General features: G+C 38.5%; 1 protein-coding gene across 5 annotated transcripts in view; it reads right to left on the reverse strand.

Moving 5' to 3' along the window:
- osbpl1a (oxysterol binding protein-like 1A) overlaps positions 1-16,550 on the reverse strand; it is a 36,629-nt gene that overhangs the window by 15,489 nt on the left and 4,590 nt on the right. The window contains exons 1-14 of one of the 5 annotated variants that reach the window (XR_013285327.1): positions 16,200-16,429; positions 12,724-12,853; positions 12,511-12,596; positions 11,856-11,930; positions 11,684-11,795; positions 11,534-11,619; positions 9,992-10,136; positions 7,687-7,754; positions 7,557-7,601; positions 4,692-4,765; positions 4,318-4,381; positions 3,208-3,309; positions 1,265-1,402; positions 469-550 (exon numbers count right to left, since the gene is read on the reverse strand). Coding sequence is in view for 4 of the 5 variants with exons in the window: in XM_077533992.1 (XP_077390118.1) it covers positions 469-550; positions 1,265-1,402; positions 3,208-3,309; positions 4,318-4,381; positions 4,692-4,765; positions 7,557-7,601; positions 7,687-7,754; positions 9,992-10,136; positions 11,534-11,619; positions 11,684-11,795; positions 11,856-11,930; positions 12,511-12,596; positions 12,724-12,847 (1,201 nt within the window). In the remaining variant the exon portion in view is untranslated. Of the gene's footprint in view, positions 1-468; positions 551-1,264; positions 1,403-3,207; positions 3,310-4,317; positions 4,382-4,691; positions 4,766-7,556; positions 7,602-7,686; positions 7,755-9,991; positions 10,137-11,533; positions 11,620-11,683; positions 11,796-11,855; positions 11,931-12,510; positions 12,597-12,723; positions 12,854-16,199; positions 16,431-16,550 lie in introns of those variants that run through there. The other 4 variants (XM_077533992.1, XM_077533991.1, XM_077533993.1 and 1 more) reach the window with 4 other exon arrangements.

The raw sequence follows: 16,550 nt of genomic DNA on the forward strand, positions 1-16,550 counted from the left end.
AAAACCATACTTTAAAACCATAATCCATCTATAAACTCTTCTTTGATCCCAATACTGATTAAAGCAAACAAAAAAACAAACTAACAAAAACTCATTTGAACCCCTAACCCTGTCTTAAAACCCAACTTAGAAATTCAAACTCTATAAACAATTTGGTGGGAATCCATAGCCGCATCTTTTGGGCCTTGGCCACTCAGCAGAAAACTTCTTCGTTATGAACTTCCTTGAAAGAACTTTGTGGCACATTTTCACCTTGCGAACGTTTATTTGATCAATTTTGCTAAATTTCTGAATATTAACGAGCACATTCGGGTATCTGTTTGTTGCCGGTTGTTTTCCCTTGGTCGAGGTCTGCTCTCGTCTGAGTGCCTCTCTGTCTAATTTTAAGATTAGAGCCGCATTTCTCCGAAGCGCGGCTGCTCATATCTTGCGAGGTTATTTCAGTAAATATGAAATAAAGCTTGTTACCTTGTGCCAGGCTGTCAGTCTTGACAGCGGATAGGAAAGCTTCCACTTCCTGCTCCATCTTGGTGTGGCTCGTCTGCGCCGCCTGCATCGGGAAAGGGAGACAATCGATCAGTGCTACTTTGAAAACCTAATTATAGTTTCAAAGCCACATTTGGAACCCTAACTCAAATCCGAAACTTTGATGAAAGTTTGAACCTTCAATTTGAAATCACAGTCTTTTCTTGAAACCCTATTTTCAAACCTTAACTCTTGTTTGAAACCATGACCTAAAACTCAAGCCAGGTCTTGAAACCCTAACAATAGCAAAAACTTGGAACTCAAACACAGTCTTGAAAATCTACATGTACTTTAAAACCCTAACTTTGTCTTGAAACCTGAATTTTGAACCCCAACTCTGTCTTGAAACTCTCATTTGGAGCCCTTAACTCATTCACTGCCATTGACGGAAAAAGACGTCAGATTTTTGCTAGGCTGGCAGTGATTGTGTTAATGGTCTTGAAATCCTAATTTGAAACCTTTATCCAAGTTTGCAAGTCTATTTTGGAACCCAAACACTGCCTTGAATACATAAATCCAAATTTGAAACTTGTCATGAAACCCTACTTTGAAAGGCTAGCACAGGCCTATAAGTCTACTTTGAGACCCTCCCCCTAACTGTTGAAGTCCTGACAACAAAAAGAAACTTAATCAGTAGGGTTGTGAGTGGGGGCCTCCTTTCCTCAGCGTGTTCCCTGCACCACGTCGGGTCTTTCTAATGACTCTAATTGGCTGTTGTTTGTTTGTAAGTGTTCGCCACCTGCAGGGCGTCGGCGATCCGACCCAGCGAGGAGCCTTCCTCCTCATCATCGTCCTCGTCGCCCTCCCGGCTGTCCTGCTCCTGAGAGCAGTAGTGTGTGCTGAAGGCTGTGTGCTCGTCCAAAGCGTCCAGCCAAGCCTGCAAGTCAATAAGAAGGGGAAAACTTTCCTGTAAAACTGACAGGGACTCGACCAAAAGCCAAACAACAACAAACCAAACATTTGTATTGTGTGCAAAATGACAAGAAAAAGTGAAAGCCTATACCGTGGCTCAATTTTAATAACTGTAATTTGAACCCAAACTCTGTCTTCAAACTCTTATTTAAATCTCTACTTAGAAAACACTTGCCCTTTTTGGAAACACGTTTTGAAACCCTATCTCAAAACCCTAAAATCCAGGCTTGAAACCCTAACACCTTCTTGACACCCCAATTCAAAATCCTAACCCTGTTTTGAAGCCTTTATCCTGCCTTGAAATTCTAAATCAGGGGTGTCCAAACTACGGCCATACATTTTTTGGCGGCCCGCAGCAAATACTAAAAACAATTTTTCAATGCTGTTTAAAAAAAAAAGAAAAAAAAAAGGGTGGATTAAACATTTCTAGCTATGCAAAGACACAAATTTGCAGCTAATAATTCAGTCTCAGAAATAAAAATAGTTTCATCCACTTGTTGCTTAGTGTCAAGGTCCAATTTGTTAAAACATCACATTAGATTAATGGTTCTGAAGTGTGGTCAGTTGACGACCGATTGTTCTTGTTGTGGTTCAGAATGTCAAGTTGGGATCAGCTGCTGCTCAGTGGAGAGGCGTATCTATTATAGTGGCACACAGGGGTCACTATTTGCCTTGTGACTGTTAGCCGTTTTCAATAAGTAACTGCACATTATATCAACAATTTATAATTGCTTCATTGATTTTTACCATGTTTAACTCATTCACTGCCATTGACGGAAAAAGACGTCAAATGATGCATTTTTTTTGCTGGTCTGGCAATGAATGTGTTAATAAATAACTTAAAAAGTTAGTGGCCCTCAGAGGAAAAAGTTTGGACACCCCTGTTCTAAATTGAGACCCAAACCCAGGCTTGAAATCCTAACCCTGTTTTAAAAGCCTACTCTGAAACCCTATTGTGTCTAAAACCCTAATTTGAGACCACAACCCTGTCTTAAAATATAATTTGTTGTAAGCCCTAGTTTATAACTATGACTTACCTACAACCTTAAAACTGCTGGGTTAAAAATATCCATCCATCCATTTTCTGAACCTCTTGTTCCTCGCAAGGGTCGCAAGGGGTGCTGGAGCCTATCTCAGCTGGCTATGGGCAGCAGGCGGGGGACACCCTGAACTGGTTGCCAGCCAATCGCAGGGGTTAAAAATAGCCCTATATTAGTCGTAAAGGCGTCATTTTAAATCCTGATCCAGTTTGAAACCCTAATTTGAAACTGTAACCCAGGCTTTAAAACCCAACTTTTAAACCCTAATCCTGTCTTGAAAACCTCTTTTAAAATCCTAACCTCATCTCAAAAGCCCAATTTCAAACGTTAACCTTGCAATTCTGACCACTCAAGTGTGCATCTATTGAAATCCATTCAGTTGTCAGCCTGTTCTGACATGAAAAAAAAAATAACAACAACAACGATTTGGACATCCAAAGCTGGTAAATAGCAGCGTACAAAGCATGACAAACAAGGCAGCCATTGACTTTTTCCACCTCACACAAATGTCACAGCAAATGTGCAAGGGGGCCGGCCAAATGTGAGGCGATTTGTGTCACACGTATTTGTTATGGCGAGCGCGGACGTGACAGGGCGCACCGGCGGGAGCTTAACTTTTCAAGTCGTCAAAAAAGAAGTTGCCGTAGGAAGGCGGCGCCCGCAAATTGATCGACGGGGACGGGAGATTGCATTGAAGGGAGCGAAAAAGCGTGGAAACATCAAACCGTACTTTTCTTGTCGCCTCGGGTTCCTTTTTGGACGATACTTTGAAGTAATGGATGCTGTCATCGAAGCACTTCAGGGTGAAGATGCACTTATCTTTGGACCGCATCTTGAAAAAAAAAAAATCAAGTGGCAAGCAAAATAAAATACATGTTTTCAAATGTATTTTAAAAAATATACTCCAGTATTATTATCGTTATTATTTTCAGATATAATAAATAAAATACGATAGTTTAATAATAATGCTAATAATTAAATCCCTAACTCTTGTTCGTAACCATAAATGAGGCTTGAAACCCTACTTTGAAACCACAATCATGACTTAAACCCAAATATTAATCCCCCAAAAATGTCTTCAATCCCTTAATTGAAACTTAAATTCTTATTTGTAACACTTATCTCATTTGCTCCCAAAATGTTTTTTTTTTAAATGTTTTAAGTGTCCCAAAGACGTATTTATACGTTTGTTGTTGTTTTTGTTTTTGTTTTTTTAATGCTACAGCATACAGAAGGCTTTGAAGCAGCCTCTCAACTGTAAAGAATGCTTGCAGAAATTGTAGTTATTACACAAATGGCCAGCAGGTGGCAGCAGAGCAAACGAGATCAACCAGGGCCATGTTGAAAAATGCTCAATTACTCACAATTCGAAATAGATTAATAGAAAAACGGAAACAGATGGAAACATACTTTTTTTTCCTGATGAAAGAAAAGACTTTAATCTTTCTTTTGATATGTTTCATGTTTTTATAGACATAGAACACAATATTCTGTGGGCCTTGCAAAATCAGTCAAAATCTAGTAAAACAGCCGGGAGCGAACGGGATTGCTTCTGTAAAAATGGGTTAATTTGATTCCCTACTCTTGATCCCAAAGTCCGATCACTGTTTGAAACCACTGTTAATTTCAAACCCTAACCCTTATGTAGAAACCTGAATTGAAACCCAAATTAGAATGCCTAACCCTTGTTTGAAACTGTAACCCAGGCTTAACAAAATCAAATTTATCAAAGATCAATTTGAAATCTTACCCTTTTTTAAAACACTAATTTGAAACCCTAACCAACATTTGAAACCCTAATTTGAGCAAAAATGAAAAGAAGAGTCAGTTTGGTTCTCACCAGAAGCTGAGCATGAGTGAGGGACTTGCATCCCTGCCTCCTGACGTTGGCGACCGCGTCTGATCTTGAGCAGCAGGAGGCAAAAATGATTCATCATGGTCTCAAATTTTACATCGTAAAAACCTGCCATTTAAAAGGGGTATGTAGACTTCCACTCAACTGCAATTAATGCCAGAAAACAACTTTTTATACATAGATACACAAAATGTCAGATACATGAAGATTTTTACTGAAGTAGTACTCCACAATGAGACGTAAACTTCCCTCAAAACTGTTACTTTTTCCTCAAGTATCACTTTTCAGGTACTTTTCCACTTCCCGCTCGTGGCCACCTTTCTAATCAAAGGGCGAGCAAGGTCGGAGACGCCACCTACTGTTTGGAGTACCAGGACAGAACGCCGTCGTGGAGGACCACCCAGTAGGAGCGCCAGCCCAAAAATCTGGAGCTCTGCGGGGATGACACACGAGGGAGGAATCAGCACCATCGCTTCATTTTGACAGCGGCAACGCATTTGCATATTTTGGATTTCTTGCTTCAAGCGAGTCGCTTTGCTCTCTGAACGATCCCGGTAGGGGGTTGAAAGGCACAAATGAGGAATCCAAATCACAACAAAGTGTTCCTGGCTGTCAAAATGTTTTAATAAATATTCATGTGATTATTAAAAGTTTCAAATGTATATAAATATGGTATATATTTAAGAGATACTTAATATGAGGTGCAATTGTGGGTCGATTAAGTTGCATAGTTAAATGTTGACATATCCATTACACATTAAATATTATGGATAGTTGCCATTTCTAAACAATTTGAATGTTTTTAATTACATTTTTACAATTTTTTTTAAGTTTAATAATTTAGTTATTTGTTCTCGTATTATTTATTTTGTATCAAATTTTAATTAGTATTATTTTTACTGTATTTATATTATGTATATTGATATATTTTATTATATTAAAATTACTTTACATCTTTTTTTTTGTTTTTTACCATTATTTTACATCACATTTACTTAGGACTCTGATAACTACCAATCACGGCTCAGCTTCAGAAAACAGGTGAGCCTTGAGATGTCATTGTTATTTATCTTAAAATACAATATTTATATTACTGTATATATGTACATACATGCATGTACATACAATGTAAGGATGTACATAAATGTGCATAATTGTCGTTGCTATGTGAAAAACATATCCCCACCCATTTTTTCATTTTTTTTTTTCTTTTTTGGGATGAATGTATCCCAAAAACGAAATGAAAAAATGGACATAAGTGTTTTTCACATAGCAGTGATGGTACATACATAATAGATATATACACGTGTACAAACTATATACATAGTCATACTGTATATATTCTTCTATATAATTATTTTTAATCTGAATATTTATTCATAAATTCTTCATGTGAGGACTTTCATTTACATTTTTTTTTTCATTTTAATACAAGCAAGCACCAGTTCACTAACTTAGTAGCTAATCAGCACATGCGTGACTTTGTGCTTTGTGAGATGATTGCGCATCTCATGTGGAGCTTGAGTAAAAAGCTGCCGTCCGCAGCGCACGGCCCGTAATCTCGTCACACTTCATTGACTCATCACTGTCTCGGTGTTTACGGAATCATTACGCTAATCAATTGCCGCTTCACAGGCTGCTAAGTGAGGCTACAGACGGACACCAGTGAAAACAGAAGGCAAAGAGGGGCCGGTCGTGAGTCCATTTTTATTACGTACACGTTTGAATTGAGCCCGCTGAAATGGAGCAATCAACGTTGTATTGAACCACTTTCAGAGTGCGCTTCATCAAGTGTTGTTCACGGCATGCGCGACTGTATATGGCTGCTTGCTGATGTATGCAGTGAAGGCAGCTACACTCTCACAAGCAGTTGAGCTGAGGTCTCGTGAGGTCTCATGTCAAGTCATACGTGCATGGCCGGAAAATTAAACGCGGATTTGAAACTCTTACACAGGCGCAATGTTTATTTTAAAAGCTCTGACCTTGGCATCCTAACTCAGCCTTGAAACTCAAATTAAAAACCCTATTTTGAAAGGTTAACCAGTCTATCGGTGACCCAATTTAAAACCCAAAACCCAAATTTGAAACTGTAAGCCTTATCTGAAACCGTAATCCTTGATTGAAATCCAAACTCAAAACTGTAATTCTTGATTGGCACCATAAGAGAGGCATGAGATCCTTACACTAGACTTGAAACCCTCCCTTGAAATCCAATCCTGGCAAATGAAATCCTAGTTTGAAACCCTAAATTGAAACTTTGAAACTTGGTTCTATTGTGTGCTAAAGTGGAAGTAAATTTAATGTAATATAATATTTTTTGGACCAGGCGCTAGGTTAGCTATTAAACCCAATTTGGGTTATTTTTAACCCAGCGGTTTTAAACTTAAACATAGGCTTAACAACCCTATTTTGAAATGCTAGCCCTGGCGTGAAACTCACCTTGTGTGAAACCTGAACACTGAATTTACAACTTAAGACCCTAACCCTGGTTTGAAACTTGAAACAGGTGTAAAAAAAAAAAAAAAAAAAAAAAACATTTTAAATGCTAGCTCCATCTTGAAATCCTAAAAACTGAAACCCGAAACCAAATCCTCGTGATGGCTTGGAACCCTACTTTACAATTTCATCTGCATACAATTCAGCTGACATCTTAAAATGAAACTCACAAATACGGCATTTAACTCATTTGCTCCCAAAAATGTATAAATATGTTTTTTTTTTTAATATTTTAAAGGTCCCAAAGACGTATTTATACTTTTTTTTTTTTTTTTTTTTTTTTTTTAATGCTAGAGTATACAGAAGGCTTTGATGCAGCCTCTCAACTGCAAAGAACGATTGCAGAAATGGTAGTTATTACACAAACAGCCGGCAGGTGGCAGCAGAGTAAAGGAAATCAACCAGGGCCATGTTGAAAAATAGCTCAATTACTCACAATTCTAAATAGATTTGTGAAAATTGATTAAACTTAGCTATAGTTTAATGCTAATTGTTGCAAAACGGAAACAGATAGAAATGTACTTTTTTTCCTAATGAAAGAAGAGACTTTAATCTTTCTTTTGATAGGTTCCATATTTTTATAGAAATAGAACACAATATTCTATGGGCCCTAAAAAAAATCAGTCAATATCAAGTAAAACAGCCAAGAGCGAACGGGATTGCTTCTGTGAAAATGGCTGGGAGCGAATGAGTTAATACACATCAAACAAGGATTTTGTGGACTTCACCTTCCAGAGGAGTCCCTCAAACTTCTTGGCGTGGCGTCTCATCCCCTGCAAAAACGAGGAACGCCACTAAAAACCAAAACCAAACGACAAACGGGGCGGAAGTGCTATGAGCTTGAGTGTGAACACTCACCCGCCGTGTGTTGCTCTCAAGCAGCTGTCTCATGGCCGCGTTGCTGGCCAACTCCAACACGGTCTGACCTGAAAAAGCACGTGACAGCAACATCTTAAAACCCTAAACTCAGCTTGAAATGTTTCCTACTATGAAACCTAAACCAGCTCCCACTGAGGAACACGTGACCATCATCAACATAAACAGAAACAAAACGGAACCGCATCACGGCTAATTAGCACTGTCAGCCCTCTCGTGTAATCATCGCTTCTTGAGTCACGGCGCTAATCACTCAGCGTCAAGCATTTAATCAGACGGAAAGAAAAGAACTGAGCGAGCCACCACTATATTGTAGAAGTCTTTTTTTTTTTTTTCCCTTTATCCATTTTGTTTTACACTGTGTCTTTATCACATATTTTCAATTGGTGGTTGGTTGAGTCTGGAACACTAATCATTATAATGTATTTTCTGGTGATTTGCTAGGTCAAAACTAGCCCGAATTGGGTGAAATGGCTAACCCAACATTGGGTCCAAAAGGGACTGAGCCAATGCTGGGTTATTCACTCAAACCCAGCACATTGGGTTGAGAATTGGACCAAGGGCATTGGGTCAATATTTTGATCCAACAAGGGGTAAAAACTACGCATTCGGATGAATTAAAGCTACCAAGAAATGGGTTACCGCTGCTTATTAGCAAAAATAAATGCAAATCCAAACTTCAAACCAATTTGCTGGGTCAAAGTAAGTAACCCAATCTTCTCCAAATCCACAGCTAGCCAGGGAACGGGTTAGAAAAATAACCCAGCATTTTTGTAATTTATTGTGCAGTGAGATTCAGAAGTGTCTCTCCTAGGGCTGGGTATCAATTCAGATTTCCAAAATCGATTCGATTCGATTCAGAAGGGCCCGATTCGATTCCTTATTTGAAGGAAAAACACTCCCGAAGTCGATGCTAACTTCCCGTTAGCATTTGCTAACTTCCTGTTTGTGCTACGCTAGCAATGTTTTAAAAACGAAAGGCATTTTGTATTTAAATGTAGAGTTGATGTAATTCTTAACATTGTGTATTTAGTTTTAGAGTTAACTCCAAGTGCGACGTCATTAAACAGCTTAAAGGATGCCTTGTGACAACAGAATAACATACGCGACACACTTGCTACTTGCTAATGCTACGCAAGCAAAATGGTGTATTCAGGGTACTTTCATAGCGTCGGAAACTTCGGCTTTCTTTGATAACGTTTTATGGGGAAAAAAATCAACCTTTAGCTCAATTGTCCGATTGTTTTGGCCGATGTTTAAAGGCCAATAATCGGCCGATTATAATCGGCGGCCTATTAACTCATTCACTCCCAGCCATTTTCACAGAAGCAATCCCGTTCGCTCACGGCTGTTTTACTGGATTTTGACTGATTTTGCAAGGCCCACAGAATATTGTGTTCGATTGCTATAAAGGCATGGAACCTATCAAAAGAAAGATTAAAGTCTCTTCTTTCATCAGGAAAAGAAAGTATGTTTCTATCTGTTTCCGTTTTGCAGCAATTAGCATTAGAAGAGAGCTAAGTTTCATCAGTTTTCACAAATCTATTTAAAATTGTAAGTAATTGAGCTTTTTTTCTACATGGCCCTGGTTGATCTCCTTTGCTCTGCTGCCACTTGCTGGCCGTTTGTTGAATAAGTACCATTTCTGCAACTGTTCTTTGCAGTTGAGAGGCTGCATCAAAGCCTTCTGTATGCTCTAGCATTAAAAAAACAAAAACAAAAAAACGTATAAATACGTCTTTGGGACACTTAGAACATAAAAAAACATATTTATATGTTATTGGGAGCAAATGAGTTAATCGGTTGGGTCCTATTTGGCACATTGATTTAGAGGGTAAAAAAAACAACTATTAAAAGTATCGATTCATGGTTTTATGAATCGATATTGGGCTATGAATGAATAGGAATATCGATTCGATATCGATATATCGATATTTTAGACCCAGCCAGATGCGAAAAGATGAACTAAAAACTGCTCTTGACAGTTCTGGCAGGTTGTAATGGAATATGCGTGTCAGTTAAATGTCGGCGTGCTGCAGCAATTTGCTATTCAAATGGCAATAATTGGGAACGTGCGCCGAGCAGCGTGTCAGCATCTTGCCAATGGGATTTGGCAAAATGAAAGTCCCCGTCCCATCTCATTTTCCTCACTCCATTCAAACAATAACACAAGCTGGATGGAGAACTTCCAAAGGTAATCACACGTTTGAAACAACTTCACTCACGGCAATAAATGCCAAACGACATTTTGAAGACATTTTGGTGTCCCGTGTCGTGCTGTCCTTACCGTTCTTGTTCTTAACACCGGTGCAGGATCCGGCCCTCAGCAGCTTGGCGGCACACTGCGTCTGGCCTCGGTAGGCGGCGCAATGCAGCGGAGTGTTGCCCAGCACGTCTGTGCACTCGATGTTGGGCGCCTTCTTGCTGCTCAGCTACACGCAGTTCAATAAAAGTTCAATAAAAGAGAGTAAGTAAACACGGATGGTTTTGCCAGCTTCCCTGAGGTGTTTATTAGATTGTGAAGAGGTGAGAACGTGATAGTGTGGAATTTAAGTACACTATGGTTTATGGATAGATGATGTGGTATGATTTGGATTTGATCCAAACTCTGTCCTGAAACCCTACTTTAGAATCCTAACCCTTATTTGAAACCCTAACGGGGCTTGAAAGACAAATTCAAAGCCCAAAGTCTGGTTTGAAACACCACACCAGCCTTGAAACCCTAATCCTTGTGTAAACACATAGCTCAAGATTCAAACCCTGCTATTTAGAAACCTGACTTTCAAACTCTAATTACAAGCCCTACTTTGAAACCCTAACCATGGATTTCAATTCCAATTCAAAACGCCAACTATAGTAGAAATCAGGCCTGAAACCCTAATTTTACCTTGTTTGAAACCACAATACAGTCTTTAAACCCTAATTTAAAGACCAGTTTTGAAATCCTAAACATTGTCTGAAACCCAAAAACTTATTTAAACCTAGCCTGATATATGATGTGGTATGCTTTGGATCGTAACATTATCCATGGATAGCTGGATGGTTGTTTGGGATTTTATGTGGTATGCTTTGGATCATGAGGGCTTTTTTTTTTTTTTTTTGATAGATTGTAAATAGATAGTAGATAAACCCAACAATAAACCCAACCTGAATTTGAAGCTTGAAACCCTAACATTTGTATGAAAATCTAGTCCAAGCAAGAAAATATATTGCACAATCACTGTATTAAAATTACAGCTACTAAATAACTTTTTTTTTTTTGAAAATATTTGAGTAAATAAAAACGTCATTTTCAATCAATTTCATTTTTTAAACCAAATATAGAATATTTGGTACACAAAAAAAATATGCACCACGTTAAGTTTCGATAAATCAATACATGTTAATGTTGTTCTGTTTTAATTATTCTTAGTAAATCAGTGTCTCATCACTGGTGACCTATTTTTAGAAAAGTGCTACTCATATTGTCCTTGGGACTGACTGGTAACCGCTGGCACTTTTTTTTTTTTTTTTTTTTTTTTTTTTAAGGATAATGCTCATTACTCAACAAAGCAAAAAGTCATCCATGTTCGAAGTATCTTTCGTCTTGCTGTCTCCCTCCTCCTCCGTACATACATAACTCACCCCTCCCCTCCCTGCTCCCAATAATGTGGAAAAAAAAGTTAATTGGAGGCAATTAACTTCATCTATGCAAGTAGCCAATAGTATTGCACACGACTTAGAAGTAACCTAAAAAAAAAAAGAAAGAAGAATTTATTAAAGTGACAGCTATGAAACCTTGACTGCCAAACTGGTAATCAGGCTAGTTGAAACAGCATAAACCACTAACCAGCTGACTCAGAGTGGCGATGTCGCCTTCTCGCGCCGCTTCGAGAAGTTTCCATTCCTGTTGCCGCTCTTCCGTCCTCTCGACCGCTGTAAAAACAACACAGCGAAAATTAGTCACAATTAGCCCAACGTGTCGTGCGTGCGCGCTCACCTGCGAGCATGTGTCTGATCTCGGCGTTTTGAGTGACGTCTTTGGGAATCTGAGCCGTTCCGTTGATGACGGTGGCGCTGGCGTTGTAGCGCAGCAGCAGCATGACAACCTCCTGAACGATTTGGTTGATTGGTCACTCGATTGATTGAGTTGAACGGACGCGTTTAGGTACCTTTCTCCCCGTGAAGGCGGCCTTGTGTAAAGGCGTGTCTCCGACGTTGTTGGGCAAGTTGACATCCGCCCCTGCCTGGTTTTAACGGAATCACGCACATTTTTAACTCATTCACTCCCAGCCATTTTCACAGAAGCAATCCCGTTCGCTCCTGGCTGTTCTACTGGATTTTGACTGATTTTGCAAGGCCCACAGAATATTGTGTTCTATTGCTATAAAAGCATGGAACCTATCAAAGGAAAGATTAAAGTCTCTTCTTTCATCAGGAAAAAAAAAGTATGTTTCTATTTGTTTCTGTTTTTCAGCAATTAGCATTAGAAGAGAGCTAAGTTTAATCAGTTTTCACAAATCTATTAAAAATTGTAAGTAATTGAGCTTTTTTTCCAACATGGCCCTGGTTGAGCCCCTTTCCTCTGCTGCCACCTTCTGGCCGTTTGTGTAATAACTACCATTTCTGCAACCGTTCTTTGCAGTTGAGAGGTTGCATCAAAGCCTTCTGTCTAGCATAAAAAAAAACAAAAAAACAAAACAAAAAAAACGTATAAATACGTCTTTGGGACACGTAAACCATTTAAAAAAAACGTATTTACACGTTAATGGGAGCAAATGAATTATTGTTCATGTGATTGATTATTGCAAATTTTGAAGAACAAACCTTGAGTAATTCGTCCACGACATCCGTGTGACCAAAATATGAAGCCAAGTGAAGAGATGTCCATCCCCGGTTGGACTTACTCTTACCTAGAACATAAAAACAATCGGCGTTGAAATGCTGATTTGAAAGCACACCCACCAAGACCCCATGCTTTAATTCAGTGCTGCTGTTTTGGTTAGCAAACTCAAACAGAACGTAGCGTAGGCGACGAACCTTTGCAGTTGATGTCCAACGCGTTCTCCCCGCACACCTTGGACGCGAGGAGCTTCCGAACGGCGTCCAGGTCTCCGTTCCTGGCGCAGCACAGAAACTGCTCGTCCGGCTCCGGGTCGTCCATGAACACCTGAAAGGCCACACGGAGGACGGGAAACGACAACATGATGATTCCGGGATGACAGCGCGTCACATTCAAATCATGACACCAACCTACAGAAACGCATCTTTCATTTAGAATTTTTGACTTGATTAAAACCTGGTTTGAAACCCTAACCCGAGTTTGTAAACTTAATTTAAAGGCTGGAAACCCAAGTTTTAAATCTTTTTTTAAATTAGGGCTTGACCAATATGGATTTTTTTTTATATTGATGCTAAAAATCCCATTAATCGCCTGATTAACTAAAAAAATACACAATTAATAAAATAACTTCATATTTGGTCCCTTTACGCTTGCAACAATAATGATATGAATTACAGGCAGAGGATTTGATGTTTTACAATAATTTGTCTTTTAGTATTTGTTCAACTATTACAACAACAAAAAATCAGCAAAAATCTGCAAATTATTTAGCCTTTTTTTGGTGTTAATTTTTTTTTTTTATAAACAGCTACTTATCATCTGATTAAATAGACATGCTGATTTTGGTTCAGTCCTACCCGAACCCCTAATCTGTAGCCCTATTTTAAAACCCTAACCCTAATTTGAAACCACAAACATTGCCTAAAACGGTTTGAAACTCTGACTTGAAACCTTACTTTGAAACCATGGCTTATTATATAGTTAGTATTATAAACACATTTAAAACCATAACCCAGGCTGGAAACATTACTTTGACACCTGAACCCAGGTTTGAAACTCTACTTCAAAAACTAAACCCAACACTGTTGTTTGGAACCTTAGTTCAAACCCTTCATTGAAACCCTAAACATTGTCTAAACCCGTAATTTCATACCCTAACCACTGTTTGAAACCCTAATAGGAAACGTTAAATCTTTGAAATCCTAACGCAGGTTTGAAAGTCTAATTTGAGAACCAATTTTTTTTTTTTTACTTATATTTGAAACCCTAAACCTTCCTTGCAACCCTAATTTGAGACCCTTATGCTCGAGTTCAAATAATTTACGTAGTACAGCTGTTTTGGTTAGCAACAGAGTTCAAATGAGTTCAACCATTAATATTTTCAATGCTGTGAACAAAAGCGTTGAGGAACTGTAATGATTACAGTTCCTACTCCGCCACTAATTAGGGCCACTATTTTTGAGGAAATACCGCTCGGTGTGATTGTGTCATTTGTGGCGGCGGAGAGTATGCGAGAGGAGCCAAGTCACATGAGAGTCATTTGTCGGTCAGCGAGCGCCTGATAGGACGATCACAATGGAATCAGAAGGCTGGAGCGTAACAGGAAGGTCTGACGTGAGGTCTGACATGCTGAGAAGGTCACATGGGCACCAGCAAAATCAATCAAGTGCAGCCCCCACTGATGCCTGGATCGTGTTGAGGTGATGAAAAAACGATATAGGAAATGTTCAAACTTGAGGGGCCACCTGGTTGGCGTGTGCCATTATCAGTAACAGTCAAAAACAACAACAAAGAACAGACTTTAGTGGGGCAAAAATAATAAAGGATTAGCTTGTTTATTAGCACTAGCGTTAGCATTAGCATTACGATTAAACTCTAATATACTGCTCAAGCCAAGAATATTGCTGATACTAATTTTGCACATCATACAGATATAACAGCTCGTTTCCAAATGTGATAATGACCTGTCTGACATAATGAATTAATTATTAACAATTAATCAACGTTTCAAAGAAAAGGGAAAATTAATTTTTACTTGCAACACTGGAAGTGCTGATCTTCTCCTCGGCAGTAGTTGGCGCTAGACTGCGGCAGTTTTACACATTGCGAATATCATGCATCTGTTTGCAGTTTTTTTGTTACTGTGTGAAATAAACTGTTATAATACTAGAAGTATCCGAACTAAGTATTGAACATCTCTACTCATCAAAATACACACTTTTATCTAACCAGAACTGTATGTAAGTTTGTAACTGTGTCAACACTAGCGGAATTCTCCAATGACGTTCATAAATGTGGCTTTTGTTTTGACCACCAGTTGCTGACAGGCAGCTGAACTTCCCATCGAGGCATTCAGCAAATGCAAAACGTTAAACATGAAGAGATGAAAAATTCCCTCCGCATACCACAACTAACCGCATTTCTCCGCATTCTTTTTTTTTGCATGTGATTACGCCTTGTGAAAATGACATTTTGACGCTATTAATCTGATTATGGGGGGATTTGTGGTAACATTGAATATTAATGTACTATGATTAAGGATGTTGGTGAAATGGCAGCACACAGTTATAACTCCTGTTTCTATCTACAAGTAATTGTCTTGATTGCTACCATTTATTACTCTTGATAAGGTTAGATGAGATTCTTAATTATATACATTATATAATTCTATAATATTACTGATCCATTTCTGCTCACATTTCTGAATATTCTCAATTTCATGCATTTTATTTCCAATATGTTTTGCGTAACTTGGTGAAATGTCTTCATTGTGTCAGATTGTTTTGCTAAACAGACATATTGAAATTTGCAGAGTAATGGGTGGGTTAATGAAATCTGTACATTTGTGACCATTTTGGTCACAACTGTACACCTACAGGTTGCATTAATTATACTCTCTTAACAAATCTATTTATGATTCATGAATTCTGCCCTATACCATTTACAGTAGTTCCATAAGTAAATTTCATGACGTCCAGCCACTATATTTCCATTTGCATCACTTCAAAAAGACGAAGTAGCCTGGAGTGATGAGGCAAGCACACGTTACACAAGCAGCAGGAGTGGGAAGTAATCAAGTTATTGTACTTTTTCAGGTATCGCTATTTTACTTCACCATTTATTTATTTGTACTTCCTTCAGATCCGTGTCCTTACTTTGGCAGAATCGTTACTTGTTGCTTTTTTTTAATGTCAGTGTATGACGACACAATGCAAAAAAAAAAAGTAAATAAAGAGTGGGAAAGTCAACTGCGGTTGGGATCGTTAGGGACAAGGTGAAAAACAACAGGGACGTTTATTAATACAAAACAATGAATAGAAAGTATAGATAGCTGTTTAGTTGTAAAAACAAACGACTCAAGTAAGATAGGCCCAATCTGAAAAATATACTTAAGTACAGTAACAAAGTATTAGTACTTCACCACTGTTTATTCTATTTAAGTGACATTCTAAAATTCACTTTTACTGATGTGTGTAAACACAATTCAGAAGCTGTACTTTTTTCTTTTTTTGTCCAATTTTTACTTAGTAAAGGACTTTAATCACTACTTGCCAGATCAGTATTTGTTTTTACGCAAGTATATGTACATACAAGTACACAGCCTGAGTACTTTTGCCACGTTTGAGCAAGCCACAACACACGTCAGTATACTACACAGTATTGTAGTACTTACTGGAAGTAACTAGGCGTTGAAATCCAGCAGTAGTGTGTCAGCTGCCTTTATCGTGCGGCTGCATGTGATGTATTTTGAGCCCCCGCCCGAGCCCAACAAGTTACTAAGGCGTAATTACTACAAGGGATCGCCCCAGGCACAACACCCAGCTCACCGTTGTAAACACTTCCCGCACATACGCACGCGTCTCTGTCTTCTGTTTACATTCGAATCAGCTGATCTTGACATAGCGGAATTCATTTCGAGTTGTCTTTCAAATTAAATGTTTTTGCTTATTTAGTCGGCTCAAATAAGTATTTTAGCAGAATGTATTAGCTTCAAATACATTATATTATGATATTTTCGCATATT

Source organism: Festucalex cinctus, chromosome 10 (assembly GCF_051991245.1).
Source record: "Festucalex cinctus isolate MCC-2025b chromosome 10, RoL_Fcin_1.0, whole genome shotgun sequence".
Classification (NCBI taxonomy): Eukaryota; Metazoa; Chordata; class Actinopteri; order Syngnathiformes; family Syngnathidae; genus Festucalex; species Festucalex cinctus.